We start from the raw sequence: 21,786 nt of genomic DNA, 5'->3' as shown, positions 1-21,786 counted from the left end.
TTTTTTTACTTAATTATTTTTCACCTAAATAATTAATGTACGGAGAGAGAGAGAGTAATAGTAGTGTTTTTTTAACCTATGCCATGATATTGTTTACAAGATTAATTTCATTAGGAAACAAGCAAATATTTATGACGGCAACGATTTTGTGATTTAGCGATGAATAAACTAATTTTAATAAATCGACAATTGAGCTGTCCATTTTTTCTTAAGCATTTGATAAGTAAAAAATATATCAGATTTATTAAAAAATATATATCTATAGTGATTTTGAAAAGCCTTCAAACAAACATCAAATTGAAACAAAAAGGTCAAATCACCTCACCACCTAAGTGCACAAGAAGAGATTGAAAAATGCTACATTCAAGTTATCATTAAAATATCAATAAAAAAAGTATCGCTAAAGTATCATTCAAAACTTTGTTTAATGTATTGCGTCACAGAAAATTTCCAAGTCCGCCCTCCACCGTTGCTCATGGAATTATAATTAATATTAGAGAATTAAAAGAAAAACGTGTCAAGCATATGATAAGTAATATACAAAACTGACAAGAAAACAAAACAGTAAACATGGGACACAGTACTGAGTACACTGAAGTGTATTGTGTTAGCAGAGTGACACAGATCTCATCTAACTTTGCACCTCTTCTCCAACAACTTCACATCACTTTGGGTTGGTCCTAGGATAAACAATAATCAGGTAATTTCTTCGTACTGGGACACCAATCTATCTTCATGCTCTTGTCATTTGTTTCTTTGAAATTTACCTTGTAAATAAAAATAGTTCTAAGCTTTAACCATCCATTGTTATAAATAAGGCTTTACTTTATGATTATTATTATACGGTCAGATTGTGTTGGATAAGCCTTGTGAAACAAACATGTTAACCGATGTTTCATGTTGTATCCTCTTGCATTTCACGCTCAAAAGCCTTTACAATAGCTAGGGTTCTGCAAGGCCATAATGATAATGAAAAAAACGAAACTCCTTAACTTATATTATAATTTGTAATTTATTTATTTGCTTTAATTTGAATAGACAAACTATTACCTTTAATACGAGGTGAACACATAGTTTAAGACAACTTTTTCTGAAAGTTATTTCATGTGAAAGTAATGGTGATAGCATGGATTTAAGTAAAAACTAAAAAAGGTAAAACGTTTTGAATAAACTGTTAATTTTGTCTTTCAAATATTACTCTCTTAAATTAATTAAGTTATATAAACAACTTCTCCATTGAATATCTGCAGTTTACTTAAAAAAAAAAAACACTCGAGAGCTTTTAAGGACGAAATTTCATTCAAAGGATCACACTAACGTATCCAACAATTAAAAATTTATTGAACAATTTTAAATCCTCCACTAATATTTTATTGATTATCAAATAAAACAGTATAAGAAACTTTGTATGTTTTTAAAATATTAAATGACTTTTATTTTATATAAAATACTAATATTATTAGGAGAAACATCGTAGATGGATGAAACACTACTTTTAAATCAAATGTACATCATCTGGGTGCAACACGTTTTTTATTACTATCTTTCAATACAATTAGATTGGTAGATCATCGGAAAAGTACATGAAGGGAAGAAATCGGTTGACATTAAGTAGAAGAAAATGAGTAAAATGTAAGGTGATACATTTACAGAGACGCCAAGAGCCAAAAGCTACCAAATCTAGGTTTTTATTAAAATTCGATGAATGTCTAAAGGAAATCAAAAGGGTAAAAGAAAAACACTAAACTATGCCTTTTTTTTTCTCCCTACTTTGTTTTCTCTTCTTTTGGTTTGATAAAAAATACAGCTTTGGTGTAACTGTGAGCTTCCCTGCAGAAGAGGGGATGGGGGGTTAGTGCTCCTTGCGGAGAAGAAACAATACTAGTCATCTGGTGTTCATTTATTTGTATAATCCTTCCTAATTCATGAATTTCCGGCAGTTTGGAGCTTTACATAGGCATGGGACTTTGTTTTCCTCTGGCTCATCAGGATCAAACAAGTAGTCATACCTGCCCAAACCAAAACAACCAGCATCAACTATAAAGAACATGCACATACTGATACATGCGCACGCACGCGTGCACACACACAGAGACATACGTTAACTCATCACCGGCAGCCACGTTAGTCTTAGCGATGAGTACAATCCGGCTCTCCTCATCACCGACACTCATGATCCTTGCATAGCAATTTGGCATACACTGTATTAACATGAACCAGAGAACAGGTAAGATGACTATCCTGTGTTGAGAATCCGAGATGACAGTGATGTACAGAAAATGCCAATTCAAGTTTAGGTTGACTTACAGAATGATTAATCAGCCGAGCTATATTCCCTTTATCAGTGGCATCTACCACCACTTCTTCACTAATCTTAAACAGCTGCAAAGACAAGAGTAGGGCATTTTAGGTTGATAACATAACATATAAATAATATGATGACCAGTGTGCTGTTAATAGGCAGACATAGAGGAATTAACTCACGTAGCAGTCTTTCCCTTCTAATCTATAGCGTGCCTCCCTCAAATCTGCAATGCTGCGTCTCACTTGTTCACCACGATATTCAAGAACCTGCTTAGGATTAAAATCATGCTCACTATTGCTACAGAAAAAGGTTGTACATGGAAAGCTAATGTTCAAGAAAATGTAAGGGATCCAACAACAATCATTTCATGCATTTGCTAATGTTAGAATAATCATAATGAAAGCAATGGACGATATATGTTCCAAACATCTGAACTAGGAACAGGTCCAGAAGAATCCTCAGGACCAAAACAGCCAAAAGAGAAAAAAAATACAGGCGAGGAGATGACAATTAGACCAGACTTTGTCTGGCTTATCATGATTTTGAAATTGCCTTATCAGCCAGCAAATACCGTGACATATTCCATGTTTGAGAAATGCTAGCAACACACTTTCTATTACATTCTATCATTGGCTAAAATTTATTGGAAATAACAAATTTGGGCGGGTTACACTTCTCATTTAACGAGTTTCTCTCCTAATTTTGTAGATTTCAATCAATTTTAACAACTGGTAGAGTGCGTTAGAAAGAGTGTGCTAGAGAGTCTGTTACTTGAACTGCTCTCCATGGTTTTTATGTTCTACCATATGAAATTATGTAGAAAGCCAAAGGTTGTCAAGGGCCTGTTTCGGTTTAGAAAACATTTTCTGTTTCCATTCCTTATTTTCACAAATAATTGCAAAAACATCATCTTATTTACATTGTATTTTGTTAAAATTTATGAAAATAGGAAACAAAATAAAAGCAAAGTGGCATTTTTATAATTATTTGTGAAAACAAAATGTTTTCTAAAATCAAACAGGCCTAAAGATATTTAGTTGCAATGAATCACTATATTATATTAATACTAGTTGACAAGCCTGAAGAATACAGCTTTGAAAATGGGTATTCCCTTGCAGGACAGATGTCATAATGATGATTCTTGAAAGGGTTCCCCTTTATCTGCCTCTATTTTATGCAAAATAGAATAGAATAGATCACTTCTGCTGTACTTCCAAGTTCCAAATGCTCAAGTAGTCCAAAACCCCATTGGTCCTCATAATACTAATAAAAATATAAATCGTTGTTGATTGACCAACATTATGGGTCTATTAATGTTATCATAGTTGAGCATAACATTCATACCATGTCTCCTTCTTGAATATTTCTTCGTGCAAAGAGGCCCCATTCATGTATGCCTGATCTACCAAAGCAAACCCGTTCATTTTCGGTTCTCTGGAATCATACAAAGTACCCATAAAACAGTCAGAAAATTGACCACTGAAGCAAATAATCCACCTTAGAAAGATTAGAATTACCTGCAAGTGGTATAGGCGTTCTCTGAAAGAAGAAAATGCCTGAGGTTCATGTACTACCTGCTTGAGGGAAGAGACAAGAAAAAATACATTAGCAAAAGAAGAGAAAGAAAGGAGGGGGACACAGTTCAAGTCTTAAATCCAAGTTAAAAGAATAAGGAAATCTAATATAATTTTCAGAAGATAAAAGGTTTACTCTGTGTGTATTTAAACTCTCTATTGCATCTAAAGGATGATGATAGGGACCCCTCACTCGATGAGAAACGGCTTCATCTGCTGCTCTCTAACAAAAAGAAGAAATAAAAATTAGAAGTTGAGGCAATAGTGGAGAATTATGTCCAAAAGATGAGCATGGAAACAAAGAAACCAAAGCAATAAAAGCAGTAACCATGATATTTTTATGATATGCCCCACATACAAGTTTGCATCCATGCGATAGCAGTATCCAGCACATTTTGGTGAAGCAGTATTAGTTGTTGGCAAAATACATTAGATATTGGTAACACAGATTAAAAGCTAATATATCTGTTGAGAAAAATTCAAGTCCCACATCAGCTAGAAATAAGGCCACAATAGAATATAGAAGTGGGAGGCAACTCTCACCCCATGAGCTAGCTTTTGGGATTGATTTAGACCCAAATCCACATTTTAAGATGGTATGAGAGCCTATCCTAGATCCATTAAACGGGTCAACCACCATATTATCCACACACCAAGCCCAATAGTGCCTAGGTGTGTTGAGAAAAACTCAAGTCCCATGTTGGCTAGAGATAGGGCCACAATAGAATATATAAGTGGGAAGCAACTCTCACCCCATCAGCTAGCTTTTGGGATTGAGTTAGGCCCAAACTCACGTTCTAAGAATATCTTTAGTGTTTAAACACAAAAAACACTTTCACTGGAAATAGAAACAGGACAATTAACATTAACATATTAAAAATATCAGAGACATAGCTATGTTGTTTAAGTACTAGCTTACAAACATTCACCAACATGAACAACAATTTTCTCCAATCTACCTTTTTGGTATGGTTTGTTCTTTGAAAGATACGGCACCTAGCAGCAGAAAATGGCTCATGCTCAGTGTTATCAACAGGAGAGTCATCTTGCTTTTTTCTGCTAGATGAGATTAACCTCGAACCAGTTTTTTTCTTAGTTTGGAGAAGGCTTTTAGTTGAAATGACCCCAAGAGGGGTTTGCATAATCAAAACTGTATCTGGATTGGGAGCCCTGCAAAAAACAATAGATGTGATTAAGATGGAAGGCTGAAAATAAGATTTAGATTAAGGAGAAATTAAGACAAACCTATATTTTTGCAATTACAAAAAGATAATTGTTGGGGAAAAAGAAAAATCTACAAAGAAAATGGTAGAAATGGGCAAAAGAGGATGGTTAATCATTTTGTTAGTCATAATTGAGGATTGCATACCTGTGGTAAGCACAATAAGAGACCATTTTTGTTGTCTGCTTGCCATTTTTCTCCAAACAATGCAACTGCATTTAATGGGGAGAAATTTAATAAAATTATCCCAACAGATAAAACATTCAACATTCAAGAATGTGTTAGGGCTCTATAACCCAAGAATCCTAATAGAAAATAAAACACAGAAGAGAAGATAGTGAATGATTCTCTTATTAGAACACTCAATGAAAAAGGAGAATTCTCCTTTACAAGGATTGACCCTATTTAACCACCCAACTGACTAACAGAATATCTGCTGACTAAGCATCTAGCTTTTGTAACTACGTAACTGTTTTTATTCCTTCTAATGTACACTTTCCATGTCCTCTCCTCCTTCTGAAGTCTAACAGAATATAACAACAATAAAGTATTATCTCACTAGATATGGTTCAACTACATGGATTAGCTAAAGCCAATGGGCATCAATAGTATGATCTTAGTCTTCTTGTACCATGTCCTGCTTCTGAAGTCTAACAGAATACAACAACAATCAAGTCTTATCTCATTAGATATGGTTCAGCTACATGGATTAATTGATGCCAATGGGCCCTATAAATAGTCTGATCCTTGTCAGTCTTCTTATACCATGAAAATGTTGTCTTTTGTTCTTATTAAAGTCCAAATTGAAAATGCATGTTCTATGAATGAGACTGGTGAGTAATTGTAATCAGTTATCAACTAATGATTAACGATAAAGTCATATTTGTTTTAATTAAAACAGGGAAGTAAATTGAAAATTGCCATTAAACTTGCTTAAAATTAAAAGAAAATTTAAAATCACAAGATATCAAGCAAGCCACTTTAATCTGAGTGACCCCTCACCTCCATTCGATAACCAGCCCTTGAAGCACACATGGCATGGAAATAAGTAGAACACTTGCAACATTGTGTACACGAACCATGAATTTGCTTGCAAATAACACAAATCTGAAAATTCAAGTAATGCAGATTTTTAGATTGTATTTGTTAAGAGTAGTGGACCAAGAGACATCAAAAGGCAACCCAATGCAAAAAGCTCCCACCAAATGGAGTTTGGGGAGGGTAGACGAACACAGCCTTACTCTTGCAAACAAAGAGGCTATTTCTAGGATTTGCACAAAATGATAAAAATATTAAGTAATTCAGAGTCTAGATAATGTCCTTTATACCACACTCAATGAACAAAATAATCAAATCAGATAGATATTCTTCTAGTTTTTAAAGTGGTGAAAATAATTCTCTGACAATTGAGATAGCATGGAATATACAAAGAATAAAATCACTTCACCTGGTGACTAGCATTCCTTTTCAGGGGAAATTTCTAGCAGCAAATACTGTACCTTTACAAAAGAATTTGATGGAATACTTAGAATACCCAAAGCAGGCTCCATCTTCTCATCACTAGCAAAAGAGACTTCAGGTCGAAACCAAGCACAAGTGACATGAACCCACAATGTGTCAACATCTGTCGGCTTTAAAGCACCACCTGGGAGTCCAAAAATAGTTTAAGCGAACAATATTCTAGTCATCAAAACCAAGGTAGAAACATGTCAGCAGAGCTCCTTGATAATAGTAAAACTTTGTTTAGTTCATGGCAAAACATGATAGTACAAAAGAAGTTTTGAATATGATAATAAAACTTTTTAAATGATAGTATAAAGAAGTTTTACACTTACAATGGATTAAAATATAACTCAGTCAAAGGGAGGGAGGATTCTCAGCCATAATGAGTAAAATTGAATAACATGTGTATACTGTATATAGATTAAGAGAAGGGAAAATTATGTTTTTAGTCCCCCAAATTTTGTTTGACTGGTCTTCGTCCTCAAAGTATTTTTCCATTATATTGTTCATCTCCGCCATTTGAGAGTTCCATTAATTGGTGACATGTCTTTCCACATGGCAAATAAGTATGTGCCACATGTCAAATGTTTTTTGCTTAATTAGTTTTCTTTTATTAATTTTGCTTATAAATAATATTTTTTATATTTTAATAATTTTAAAATTATTGAAAAATGTTTTTTATTCAATTAGTTTTCTTTTATTAACTCTCTCTCCTCCACACCAAACCACCACGACCATCACCTAACCCGAGTTCTGAAACAACAAACACAACACTTGAAGGAACAGAATACCCCCATGATCCTTGAAGCAGCTAGATTTCAAGTTTTTTTTATCATTCTTGTTGCCTGCAAAAGTCAACTCGGGCAAAAAAGAACTACCCAGAATGAGTTTTTCTTCAAATAAGCAAAATTGAAAGGATTGAATCCAAAAGAATCAGTCTTCAAAAGTATCAAAAGATGGGAAATTGCTAAAACATTGTCAAATAGGCCAAAGGGATGAATCTCCAAACCATGTTCTTAGACCAGGTAAACAAGTTAGACCCATACTACAATACAAAATTATTTAAACCACGTTCCCTCACAATAGAATTTTTGTTTAAAATTATTATTATTATTATTATTATTAAAAATATTTCCAAATTAAATTTAACTTCAACACCCATCCTTCTTAAAACAAAAAACAAAAAAATTGTCAATGGGTGGCTCAGATATGGGTTGTGCGAAGTTGTGGGTTTGGTGCGCGCAAGGTTCGTCGGCATTAGTGGTGGTTCCGCCACAGATCTAGTCGCATGCGGTAGTGATGGGTGGTGGCTTAGATCTGGGTTGTGCAAGGTTGATGAGGCGGTGGGTTTGGTGTGCACAAGGTTTGTTGGTGTTAGTGGTCGTTCCACCTTGGATCTGATCACGTGCAGTGGTGATGGGTGGTGACTCGGCTTGAATCTCGGAGGGTAGGTTCCCCGGCGTTGGGTTAAGTGATGGTCATGGTGGTTTAGTGTGGAGGAGAGAGAGTTAATAAAACTAATTAAATTAAAAACATTTTTTCAATAATTTTAAAATTATTATAATACAAAAAATATGATTTATAATCATGTGTCAACGAATTTGACACGTGGCATATACTTATTTGTCATGTGGAAGAACTTGTCACCAGTTAACTGAGCTCTCAAACAACAGGGATGAACAGTATAATGGAAAAAATACTTTGAGGACGAAGACCAGTCAAAAAACAAGTTAAGGGGACTAAAAATCAAAACCCCCAACAATTGGGGGGACTAAAAACATAATTTGCCTTTAAAAGAATAAAGTTGCACAATTCCAAAAATAAACCTTACATAATGGGGTGATAAATGTGAAACAGTTTTACACATATAGTGGATTGAATTAAACTCATAGTAAAGGGGCAAAAATATTCTCAGCCAAGAAGAGTAAATTGATTTATATGAACATACAAGGTTAAAAAATCAGGCAGAACAGTTCCAAAAAATAGATATCACAGAGAGGCGAGTCTACATCATACCTGGAAAAAAAAAGATGATCACTTTATATACCAAACATTTGAAATTTTGTCAAAGACATACCTTTTACAGGACAAAGACAACACTCCCGCTTGATGTCAGGTCTTTCGCAAGCTTTACAAACCCAAGATGTAAAATCTCGGACATTTCTTGCTCCATAGCATTCTTGATGAACTGCTATTTGACATCTGTAACATATATAATTTATTTGTGATTTAATTGCAATACAACATAGAGTAACCCCAAAAATATAGCTTCATATGCATCAATGACAAAGCTGTAACATTGAATAGTCAGAATGGCAAAAAGTAAATATAATTGAAATCATCAAGTGAGGAGCATATTCTTGTCAAATGCACTAGAGGTACTTTTGCTCTAAATGATATTTCAAAATACAGACAAAAATTAAATCTGAGTTAAATCATTATTGGCTACAAGATCTGTAGAAACATGCAGCATCTTGTTCAAATCCCTACCTCTTTATGGGTTGAATATTGGCCGAATATATGCAATAAAAAATGAACTGAAACTGTTACATTACCTGTTGCAAATGATAATTTTGTTGTAGTCCCAGTCTTCAACCCATCTACAAACAGCACAGCGTTCTGTAGTCCACTTAGCATGAACAGGTTCATACTTCTCTGTCAGAGAAATAGTTTACAGTACAACTATCACTAAGAGAACTTCATATGGCAAACTCATCAAAATGAAAAGTTGTCTGCAAACAGAATGAGTAAAAGTCACCTTGCAAGAAGGTAAGCAACTTATGCTTTCTTTCTTTCAGAGAAGGTTTCTTAGGTTTGGTGGGAACCTGAGCAGTAGCATGAAATTCTGCCAACTGCAGCATCTGAGAAGTCAAATAGTAGTGTATTAGTTGCATGTGTTATGCCTTAGAACAGAGAACCCCCCTCCCAAAAATAAAACAGCAACCCGACTCTTCTTCCAAGTGTCCCATGTCATACAATGAGAATAATATTATGAGTTCCCAGATTCTCATTCTCAATAGGTCAGTATCATGACTTCATTAGCATTTTGACACTGAAGAAATAAAATTCAAATAAATCTTTTTTTTATCGGCAAAAATATATATATATATATATAAATGAAAATGAAGTACCAGAGGTACTGAGTACATAGGTATAGATGGTTCCTCAATCAGACAAACACAGTCCAAATAGGAACCAGACTATGGCTATATATGGAATATACATCTGCTGGTTATCCAAGTGATACTACCCTCTACTACTTCAAAAATCCTTGTCAAATAAATCTAAGACCTACTAATCCATAAGATGGAGAAAACTTCAGTTAATGATTATAATACTAATTGAAACAAGAATACTGTACTCTACTTATACATAACAAGCCCATAAGTACATTAAATGTATAAAAGAGGGTGGGTAGACACTTGAACAATCTTAATAGACTATACTAACCAATAATTAGTATATTTTTAGCACAAAGAGACAAGGGAATATTATGAACCACAATTAAGTAATAGTAATATACAAACCCATTGTTCCAGAGGTAGCATAGAATCTTTCACCCTAATACTTGTTCTCCAATTTCTTAATTTGGAACCTGTGTGTCGTTCCCATTCACTAAGTGCTTGCTTTTCTGTCCTGCAAAACCCACACTTGCACACAACTCTGAAAGAGAAGAACACACATCATAACCAGAGAGAGAGAGAGAGAGAGAGAAGACATTAATCATTTTCCAATCTAGAAGTAATAACAAAAGCACATTCAATATGACACCAGCCAATTTGGAACATTGTAACATGATGTTTGAATGTTAAGCTACATTAGATATTAGAAAAGCTGTGCTAGCACCTTAAGTATGAGTGAAACAAACTATGCCAAGTATTGTTGTCTAACACAAATTTTGGTGGAAATTTAGTCAATGTACACATTGATGAAAATTAGGAATTCTTCCAAGGATTATAAGAGAAAAAGAGAATATTCTTTGGGCATGATTTCTAATAAGACTATTAACTCTTAAAGAATTACAATAAAGAACATAAGCAGGAATGTTCCTAAAAATTCCAACCACAGTTTCATTCCTTTTTAGGAAAGTAGAATCTCATTAACAAGCTAGTGTTACATTCTCCCTCTAAAGAGCAAAATCACAAAATCAGATTATATCGGATAGGTATTAATTGCCAATCTTGAAAAAGGCATTAATATATTCTACTTATGACACCTTTTAAATATGACTAATTACAAGTAATAAATAACTCTTGACAATTTTAAAAATTAACAAGTTAATAAAACTATGATAGTCACAACAGAGAAATTTTTTATGTCAAATTCTTCGGAAGGACTTTGTGCTTACAAATGAAGGCTTGGAAAATATATGCCTTCAACACCATTGCAGAGAACAGTGACCCTATTTGGAAGCACTAGCTGCCCATTGTTTTTGCTCCACCTGTACCAAAGTATCCACTACAGTTAGAAATAATAAATAATCTAAACATTTTTTTCTGAAGTGCTACAACAATTTCTTTGACACTCTCCTTATTATTGGACAAGTTTCACGTGGGTCCCACTAAATAGTGAGTGGGACCCACATGATTTACTAATGGGTCTAACATAAACTTTTACCCAATAAGAAAAAGTGTTTTGTTAGCATTCCTCTTACCATATAGAAATATTCTAAATTAGTATATGAACTTGAATCACAATAGATAGGCTTCGTGAGAACTTTAAATGAAATCATTAGGTTATGTCACAAAGCCAGGGCAGGAGGACTTAAATAAAAGGACAATAACAAACTTACTTGACTTTTGGCTGTGGTTTTTCTGAATCAGATAACTCAAAATCAAACTTGGCTTTGCAAGTAGGGCAGTAATAATCAGTGCCTTCAAGATTCTAAAAAAAACAGAATACACCAATCAGCAAAAAAAAAAAAAAAAAGTCACTTTATGCAAATGCCAACAAGTGACAATATTAAGATATCAAGTAATGGATATACCTTGAAAAGGTTGCTACAAATTTTGTCACATTCTGCATGCACCCACACTTTGCATCCATCGCAGCGCACCTAATTTGGGGGAGACATTCACAAAGGTAAAAAAAAATAATACTACAATACAAAGCAATGAGAGTCTTTGAGCAGCAAAGAATAACCTTAATTAGTTAACAGGACTAAACTAACTTACCCAACTTCCACTATCTGAATGATTCCAAACCTTCTTGCATATGCCACAATAATGTTTTGATTTTGTTAACTGCAAAAGCAAATGATTTGAAGACTGAAAAAATTCTAAACAAATGCAGAACTTCAATTATAATGCTTTTGTTCCAGACTTAAATCTAATCTGTTAGAAGAAAAAGGCAAGATATACAAACCCTAGCACATGTTTTACATAGGAATTGGCCACCAGGACTTGAATCTTTTGTTTTCTTTAACATCTTGTAAGGAAGGCTCAACCCACAGGCTTCACAGGGCCGTGTTTCTTTCTTATCAAATAAATCCTGTAACGGAAATTCAAATCAATGAACCATTAAACTTTGGCACCATTCCTCACTTATACAGAGTGATAATTACATAATTAAAGCATATAAAAAAGTATGTCGGCATATAAGACTTTTTTTGAGAAATTTTTTTGTCCCTTTTTATAAGACCTTCAAATTGTCTCTTGCATTAATTGTTTTTATTTATTTATTTATTTATCAAAATACCGTTAATTACGTTACAATTTTTGTACCGTAATCAATAAACAATAAATGTTATAAATTAATAAGATAAACTCTTTCTCTCTTGTGAGGATTGCAGAAAATGACAAATAATTGGGTGGAAAGCAATTAAGCCGAAAGAGCGAGATCATAAGTCAAATAATCAAAGGGCAATTTTGAAAAAATAATACAAATTGTTAACAGATTTAATGCTATAAACTACATTAACCAACTTTCCTAAGTCTAGTGAAATAGTTAAAAGAGTTTTTATATAGGGATGGAGATAGCATTAGCTTTCCCCAAGTGTCCCCTAAATATGATGCACCAGAATTTTAACAGCCAATCAGCTACGCAGTTCCCCAAATGGTTGGCAAAAGAAGAAAAAGAAGCACTGTAGTTGATTTACCTGGTTCAGAAAATGATATCCTGCATATTGGTTTGTACCACTGACCTCCTGAAAGGCTTTCAGAATAGAATCATCATAACCATTGTTAGTAGCTGCTGTATTTATATCTGCTATCAACTTCTCTGTGAAACCCCTCTCGGCCAAAAATGCCTCCTCTATTGCCATTTGGAAGTCAGAAGGATTATAGTAACTCAACTCAGACTGCCCCTGAAACCTAAACCAACAAACATCACGCCTAGTAAGCAAAAAATCCTTCGACAAAGAAACACCAAGTGGTGGTAGTTTCACACAATGTAAACAAACAACCTACAACAACTCCACACCTGTCCACATAATCCATAAATGGAAAAATCATCCCATGCTTCACCCATGCATAGTCCTGCCCGAATCACAAAAACCACAATAAATACACAACAAGTGTTCTCCATATAGGAAGTAATTATTCATAATAGTCACGCATTACAATACATTACATGATACATACCCTTTGATTCTCATTCCCCGCATACCCTAAAAACATTACACAAGCTGCATCGGCTATACAAGACCTGAGAACTAACTCGGGTGCCTGAGTCATAGGATCAATAACAATGGCTGGCCAAAAAGGTTCCTTTCTCCCAGCTTTGGCCCACACTATATCACCTGCATAAAAATCTTCTGGCCCAAACAACCCATTTCTTTTCTCCTTCAAACCCATCAAACCAACCTCTTCCACCTCCAAAAAACTTCTCCTCTCATCCTCTTCAACTGCCACCCCACCGCGCCTCAAGGCCAATGCACCATCACCACGAAAACTCGAACACTTGCTCCTCCCAAAACCATTACACAATGCCGAGTACTTACGAGCCTTAGAACCCGTTTTCTCCTCGCTTTTTCCTTTCTTCTGATTATTGCAAACCTTGGGTGCCTTGAAGCTGAACTTCTCCTTCTTGCATTCAAATTCTTCGTCGTAATCACAATCACGCAAACCACCACTACTCTTGCTCTCCTTCCTCCAATTATCAATAACCGAATCATTGAACCGCGAAGGGAGAACCTGAACTCTCCCCCTTGAAGTCCTAACCAGAGGTGGCCGCTGAACCTCGTTCTTCTTCTTCACTTCCACGATGTCGTTTTTCGCGTTCGATTCCACTCCGTTGCACCACGACGCAGAGAACCTCTTCTCCGCCACGCCGGCGCCGAGCAGCCCGTGAAAACTCACCGGAATCACGCCGGCGGCCACGTCGCCGAGAAGGTTCAAAGGGTAGTAACTGTTGGTCTTTCTCTTCTTACGAGCATAAGAATACTCATCATCCTCGCCCACCGAGTCACCGAGTTTGACCCGTTTCAGACTCGGCATTTGGGATTTCAAATTCCGCTTAATAATCATGGTTCGCGCTGCAGGAACAAATCACGATACCCGCATTAAATTGAAGCCGCGAATGATGTTAAAATCCCAACTTGTAGAACCCCAGAAAGGAAAATTACACCCCCGAGGCCAAACGCGCGAGACACCTTCTAAACCCTAATCCCGAATTGAAATTCCGAGAAACAGAGCAACCAAAGAAGCGAAAGGGCGAGGCCGAATTTCGTGGAGAGACACGCGAAAAGGGTCGAAGAAAGTTAAAGAATTGGGCGCGAGAATGTCGGAGAACCTGATCGAGAAGATCGAATGAGCAGAGAAGAAGAAAAAGAGGGATCTCTCAGTGTGCGAGAGAGAGAGTAGTTCAGAAGAGAAACGTAAACATTTTTTTTTTGTTAGACAAATTGCAATGTAATTTGTATTATGTGGGGCTGGACACAAAAAAAAAATTGAAACATAGGACGGTGATGTTTTAATTTAGGAAATTTTTTAGAGAGGGAACAAGGAAAAGGGTGACAACAGAGTAAGACTAGAGAGAGAGAGAGAGAAGTCTCGGCGTTATCTTGAGTGTGTTCATATGTTGTTATGTAATGTAGTTAGTTGATGGGGCCAGTAGAGGCTAACTTGCGCGTTGCGTATTGCTAGCGCAAATTCTTCTTCCGAGTCGTGAGCTTGGTGATGGCATTCTTGCTTGGTTCAACATCGTGTGCAACGTTGTATCTTATAAGCTTTCATGTTAGTAATTTTCTATGGCCATGGCTATGGCTGAGTCAATGTTTCAAGCAGAGAGAATGGGTCACCAAACTTAATTGTTCAAGAATTTTGGAGCCAAAATGTGTCACTTATGTATGTCTATGCGTGGGAAACATGTTTTTTATCGTAGACCTTGTTGTCCTTGGATTTTGTTGCATGATTTGCTATGCTTTTTGTGTGTGTTAATGTTGTTGTCCATAATGTGTCACTGCCACAATGGATTTGTTTCTTGGATTTTGATATTTATAGCAAGCTTCGTGGTATTCTCCGGTGGAGGAAGTTGTAGCAATATTTTTTGGATGGGGTGTTATTTGCATTTCGTAAAATTTAAATTTTTTTTGTGCGTGCAGTCGTTGGAGTTGGACTTGGAGCAGAAGATTTCATATGAAAATCGCTATTAGGTTTGGTTCCGAAGATCTGGTGGAGTGACTAGGGCAATTTTCTTTTTTTTTTTGTGACCAGAATGTTTTCTGTTGTAAGAGGACGACGTGCAACAGTGCCAATAGGCTTTTATTCTGACCAGTCTCAACCCTAAAACAGTTAAACACTTTTTTTTTTCTGTGAATACAGTTAATTGGCTAAACACATTTATTGATGTGAATTTTAAGATTTTGAATTTATTTCGTTAAGAAGGTAATTTAATTTTGATGCATGTGTGAGGGATTGAATTGAACGATGGCGTTTGATTTGATTCTTCGTCCGCACCAAGGATGAGTTGGGCACGTGGGAATTGAGTGTGTTTGGTGGGTGGGTATATCAGGAAACCAAGTTCTTCTGATTGGATCTACGCACTCTACGCCACTGACTTCACTTTCTCAATTTTATGGCTTGTTTTCATTCTCTAGAAAAATTGAAAGGTAGAAATTTTATTTTATTTTTGATTCGTAGACGAAACCTCGCGGTGGGTAAATTGGCTATCAACCATGGATACCGATGGATGAAGGTTCTAGAAAATTGAGAGAACTCATTTCATAATTATAAAAAAGAAAAAACATTGATGTTTTAATATTAATTTTTTATTGGCTTTTTGTTCGTAAACGAAACCTCCCGGTCGCTGGTGTGATGTGAAGCCATGAAAATTTATTCATCATTCGTTATTATTGTTTGTGGTATCTAGCAATAGAATAAAAGTAAGCATACCCTTTTTTTGGGTATCTATTTTATGGCTAAGGGATAACACGATTTATTTATTATCCAAAAAGACTAAACAAGAAGCTGGTAGTTACTCATAACTTGGAAAGCAGTGTATCGGAAAATTCTATAGGGGGAGGCTGTATAGTGTATAAAGTCTAAACTCCGAACAACAAAAAATTTGTTTAGTGGATTTCTTATTTTTTGTCTATGTAGTTAAAGGGAAAAAAAAGAGAGAGATGCAGAGAGTAAAGTTATGAGGTGCGAGGGAGCAAGAGAATGATGAGTGAAGTTAACTTTAATATTTAATATTTAATATTTAAATTAATTTCATCTAAATTGTCAAAGATTAATTACTTTTTACATGCAGTTACCTTTATCCTCCCACTTTTTTTTTAGGCTCCTCGCACTTCATTTATATATAGGTAATAATAGGCTGATGGCTTTTGTCTTTGGCGTTGATATTAGGTAGTGTTGACCTTGGTTGCATACGTTTTCCCTGCTAGGTTCATGTTTTGTAGAGGACCATGGTGCGTGTCCAAAGGTTCTCAAAAAATTTGTGAGCCACTGGGTAGCAAAACTAGTTAATTTCATGTTAAGTTAATTTTAAGGCCCTTTCAACTTGGCTAGAGTCATCATGTCATGTTACAAAGTGTATTACTGAATGATGCAACGGATACCACACTGTAAGTTTGGTCCTGTGATGGAATCGGTTCCTGTTTTCTGCTTGAGAGACCCTTCGAGAGGAGGGATATCATAGTACTGGTGATTGCCTTTCAGTTTTTTTCTTCTTCTTATCTTATCTTTGGATCACTAGAAAAAAAGAAGAATAAAGATCGAAAGAAGGACCATTTTTTATCATTGACTCTTTTTTTTCTTTCTTTATGGTCAGTTAAGTATAAGTGTTTTACCCTTTGTTTGGTTAGAGAAGAAAAGAGAAAAAAACCAAGAAATTTTTTAAGAAATTAAAGTGGATCCCCATGTCTTTATCTTTTTATTTTAATTTATATATATATATATATATATATATATATATATATATATATACACAACTAAACTCACCCGATAGTTTAATTTAAGTTTTCATCCCTTTTGCCATTGACCCAATAAGATGTTTCTCATTAATTAGTTATGTACTAAAGATAAATAAAAAAGATGGAGAGTAGAGATAGTAATATAAAATCTGAGAGTTTGGGTAGTGACAGAGTGTGGCGATCTTGGCAATCTCAGGCTTGGGCATGGCCTGCATGCATAGTTTTGAAGAATCAAATAGAGTATAAGTCAAGGCTGGCGGCCAAGCCAAGTTGACTTTGTCTAATGCTCCAAATCCAATCATTAATCATTATTAATGTATATTATTTCTTTCAAATTTTTTATTTACTCAATATTCACTTCTAAAAATATTTTTATTTAATTTTAAAATTTCAAATAATACCTATTAGATTATGTTTAACAAAACCTGAAAAATTAGAAAGTCAACTAATAACTAAAATTTAAAAAATTAACTTATTAAATTATAAATGTCAGATAAATTAACTATTATGAAATGATATAAAAATAATAAAATTATAATTTATTTATAAATGATAACTAAAAATTAAATAAATATATTGAAGATAAAAATAAAAAAACTAAAAGTTAATATTTTAAAAAATATTAGTTCAACTAAAGTTTAAAAAATAGTATAAATCATTAAAAACTATTAAAAACAATCGAACAAATTTTTTTATTAGTGAAAGAAAATTATAAAATTAAAAACTAATTAAAATATCGTGTTAAACATAACCTTAGTCATTATATTTCTATTCATATTTATTTTTTGTATTTTATATATTTATCATAAAATAAAGAAATGATAATATTTAAAATAATTTTTATGTAAATAGAAATGTTAATTAAATATTTTAGCACATGCAATGTACTATAGTACTATTCTCTTAAATATAAAGATAAAAATAACATCATAATAATAATAATAATAGTAGCTAGTAGCTACTAATTGGAGTATTCTTTATGGGATTTTAATTTTCTAAAACCTCGTTATGACGACGTCCCCATTACACATCTCTTGCGACCTGCGAGAAACCCAAAAACCCAAAGTCATTTTAACTAGCCACGATAATAAAAACTGAACTCATATATAGCTGTTCGATTCTACTCGGAATTTCACAGGAAAATTGCAAAAATTAGGATGAGATCGGGCATGTCACTCCCTATCTCATATTTAACTCCGTCCCCTACCTATTCCGTTGTGTATATTTTATAATTATTAATAATATAGTTATATTTATATATAATTATTTCATATTTTATATATTATAATTATTAAAATATAGAATAATCATTTTAATAGTTAAATAAATAATATTATAATTATAATACTAATTATAACAAAATTAAAAATTATACAATTTAATTTTTAAATATATTTACGTTATTTATTTATTTTTATTAAAATATATATTGATTAAATTAAAATACAATTAATAACTTATGATTTATTTAAAGTATATAAATAAATAATTTAAAAAAATGTTGGATGACTATCCAGCAAGTTTTCTCGAATCTGATAAGGATGAGGTTGGATTCTATTTCTCAACCCTCACCTTTTACGGATAGAGATGAGAATGAGAATAGGCAAACTTGCTACCACCTTGTCCCATTGGCATCACTAATTTTAACTTAGATTTAGCATTTTCAAGTCATGTCTGGTTATGGTTTGAAACTTGCAACCTAACTAAACGTTTTTTTTTTTCTTTTCTATTTGCAAAACTTTGATCTATTTGCGACGTAACTAATCTGGTTTTTTTTTCTTCTTGTTTTTGTTTATTTTTTAGAATTATACTAATATATTCTTTCCATCTCAAAATAATTGTGATGTTAGCTTTTTAATACTTCCTCTAAACTCATATATAAATATAATAATAATAATTTTACATTAATTAATAAAATTAGTTAACACCAAAATCTCAAATAAAAAAATAAAATTATTCATAATATATTTTTCATTGTTGTTATCATGAATAAAAAAGAGTCATTGAAAATAGAGTTATAATTACATGAATAATATTTTAAGAATAATATCATTAAAATACAATATAACTTTTTTGTTTATATATGAATTGAGAGTGAGGATAATATTAATTACTTTTTTTACTTATATTTCTAATAAATTTTACTTTAATTACTTTTTTAATATAATATTAATACTATTATTTTTCATCTATTTAAGTTGTCTTCGATAAATTCTTTTAATTTTTTTGTTAGCTAAAAAGTTTATTTAATTGTTTGGTAAGCAAATATTTTAATAATTTCAAATAATTTATGAAACGCTACTTATAATAACATTTTTTTAAAACACTAATTTCTCATTTTACATTTTTTATCTTTAAAATATTTATTAAATTTCCTTATTGCTCTTTATAAATAAAATGATAGTTATTATTTATTTGTCTTATTTCAGACACCCCCACACATTTTTTACACTATTTTATTTTAACAATTGTATTATTTATAATATTTATTTTATTATTTCAACGTTATCACAAATTTTGACAATGATAAATGTTAGATTTATTTATTTTTATTACTTTTTGTAGTATAACAGTCTCTGAATCAAACACCAGAGATTATGGAACTCTCCAAATCATGGATGACTTGAACTAAAACATTGAAGTAGCAGAAGCGGGCCATGTAATCATTGGGGTGTTGGAGTTGTTGTGAGAGAGAGGGGTGCTTGCAACACTTTAGACACACTCTCTTTAGTTGAAATTTACTTGTTTACTAGTTGTAACACTAGACAACACTTGCAAGTTGCAACAGTACGGATGTAGAAAGGTGTGTTAATAGCAGCAACAACCTGTAAAATCTTGTACTCAGATTAAAAATGTGGTGCTTGCAGGAGCATTGGTCTACGCAATGCATCACATTTGCACGGATTTTTTCTTTTTCATACTGTTAATTAATAGCAGAAACTAATTGCAATTAAGCTGTGGTAAAGAAATTTAATACTCTCGCGACCCAAAACCTTTGAACCTGACTATTGCCAATTGTAAGTAACTCTTAGTCAAGATTTTATTGGTTTTAATATTTCACATAGTATGTGTTGACAAGAAAACTATGTAGAAAATCTGTATCCTCTAATCCTAATTAGATTTGGCTAGAGGAAGCTCCTGTTTGTATTGCCTCCAATCCTGTTGTTTTGATCTTGAGTAATTGAAATTATTATCATTATTTTTTTCTTTAAAAAATGAAGTGACAGTGACATGGCATAAACATGTATAGCAAATGATCCACCAGTCTACATCATTGTACATCTTACTTTTAGCCCACCATATGCTAATGTAATTCACTTTTCAAGTGTCACACACACTTTGCATATATGTTTTATTTATTTATTTTTAAAAAAAAAACATTATTTTGCCCTACAAGTTCTTCCAAAATGAAATTGTAATCTGACACCTACACGAAGAAGTCTTTGATGCCACGCCGTTGTAGGATAGCTGCATAGATAGGATCATGTTCATAGCAGCTTCAGTCTAATACATCAATCTTCATGTGGCTGAACAAGAACCCGATGTAGTGATGTTTTCGGTTCACTTAATTTAAACCTTCAAAAATCATTCAAGGATGCCGTAATCCTAGAAATGTAAGTTTAAAACAAGAGAAATAAACATGTACTGAAATTTCAAAAATTAAATATGTTACGGAAGTATTTTGGGACTTGTCACGTGACCTTTCCCTCCATCTAGCACTATATAGGATATTTCATGCTTATAGGTATACATCCAAGTCTCATCATTCACTAGTTACACTTACTAATTTGATCATGAGACTATTTGTGCAAGTGTTATGCAAGTCTTGTTACTCATTGGAAGCCGCAATTGTCATTAGCCAGAGTCGCCTAAATCGTCCGCCGCATTTAGATCCTTTCGAACAAAATATAAAATTTTTCATGGAACATGGTCCAACTTCAAGTGTTTAGTTAAAAAACAAATTCAAAATGAAAAAAACTAAGGAAAAGATAAGAAAGGACTCCATAATAAAGATCATGTGAGTTTCTATTTATTTTTTTCCCTTTCAAACCACGTAAAAATTGTCAAATAAGGATTGGAGGAGGAAAGGAAGCCAAAGCCACTGAATGGAGGCTACCAAGGATTCACCTCTTGGTGAAAAGAAGGCATTTATACTTAGAAAAAATGTAGAGGATGCCCTGATTCTCATTGGAACACCTCGATCAAATCACATCAAAATGAGATGAATTCACAAGTTGTATAGCTATAAGACTGTACAGTTGAGTATGACTTAAAATAATTAATTGGTACTACCTATAGTAATAAGATATATCTACTTTTAGATAGTCTATCACATAAGAATTTCACAGTTAAGTGTATTTGACTTGAAATAGTTATAAGATGAATGACCTTTTAAAAAGTTTCCCATAAAACATGTGAGTGAAAACAAAATATACTAAGTGAAATATCCTAATGTGAAAGTCACTTAGAAATCGAAAATCAAAAATATTACAGCCATCACTAGACAGTTAAACTAAACTACAAAAAGAAACGTTTTGCAAATTACAAGGCACTATCCTAGCATGTAATGATTGACTGGGTTAGGGTAGGAGCAACTTTTGAAGTGCATCTCCACCCAGCCCACCCAGCGGTTGTGTTATGTTGTGTTTTGTTTACCAAGCAATTGCAATTGTGACCTTTCACTAAATTTCAACTTTCACCTATCTCCTTAACTTTAACATTCTAATCTCGTTCTTGATCACTCCTATAATCCAATGAATGGAAGATAAAAGATACTTGGCCCATTGCCACACTTCTATCACGCTATCTCCACCAAGCGCCATTC

At 33.4% G+C, this 21,786-nt stretch overlaps 1 protein-coding gene across 1 annotated transcript; it reads right to left on the bottom strand.

Moving 5' to 3' along the window:
* Positions 1-1,584: 1,584 nt before the first annotated feature.
* LOC114410303 (histone-lysine N-methyltransferase ATX4-like) lies at positions 1,585-14,707 on the bottom strand. Its single transcript, XM_028374196.1, has 23 exons — positions 13,186-14,707; positions 13,025-13,080; positions 12,702-12,915; positions 11,969-12,094; positions 11,779-11,847; positions 11,592-11,660; positions 11,397-11,488; positions 10,953-11,045; positions 10,132-10,267; positions 9,363-9,465; positions 9,160-9,259; positions 8,682-8,806; positions 6,601-6,746; positions 6,104-6,208; positions 5,249-5,313; positions 4,839-5,049; positions 4,016-4,102; positions 3,823-3,879; positions 3,650-3,739; positions 2,485-2,571; positions 2,308-2,382; positions 2,101-2,201; positions 1,585-2,009 (listed from the first exon to the last, which is right to left on the bottom strand). The coding sequence occupies exons 1-23, from the start codon at positions 14,068-14,070 to the stop codon at positions 1,919-1,921; spliced, it is 3,183 nt and encodes a 1,060-aa protein (XP_028229997.1). The 5' UTR covers positions 14,071-14,707; the 3' UTR covers positions 1,585-1,918.
* Positions 14,708-21,786: the final 7,079 nt, after the last annotated feature.

This window comes from Glycine soja, chromosome 4 (genome assembly GCF_004193775.1).
Source record: "Glycine soja cultivar W05 chromosome 4, ASM419377v2, whole genome shotgun sequence".
Classification (NCBI taxonomy): Eukaryota; Viridiplantae; Streptophyta; class Magnoliopsida; order Fabales; family Fabaceae; genus Glycine; species Glycine soja.
The sequence above is the reverse complement of the archived record's forward strand: the minus strand, read 5'-3'. Positions and strand labels throughout refer to the sequence as shown.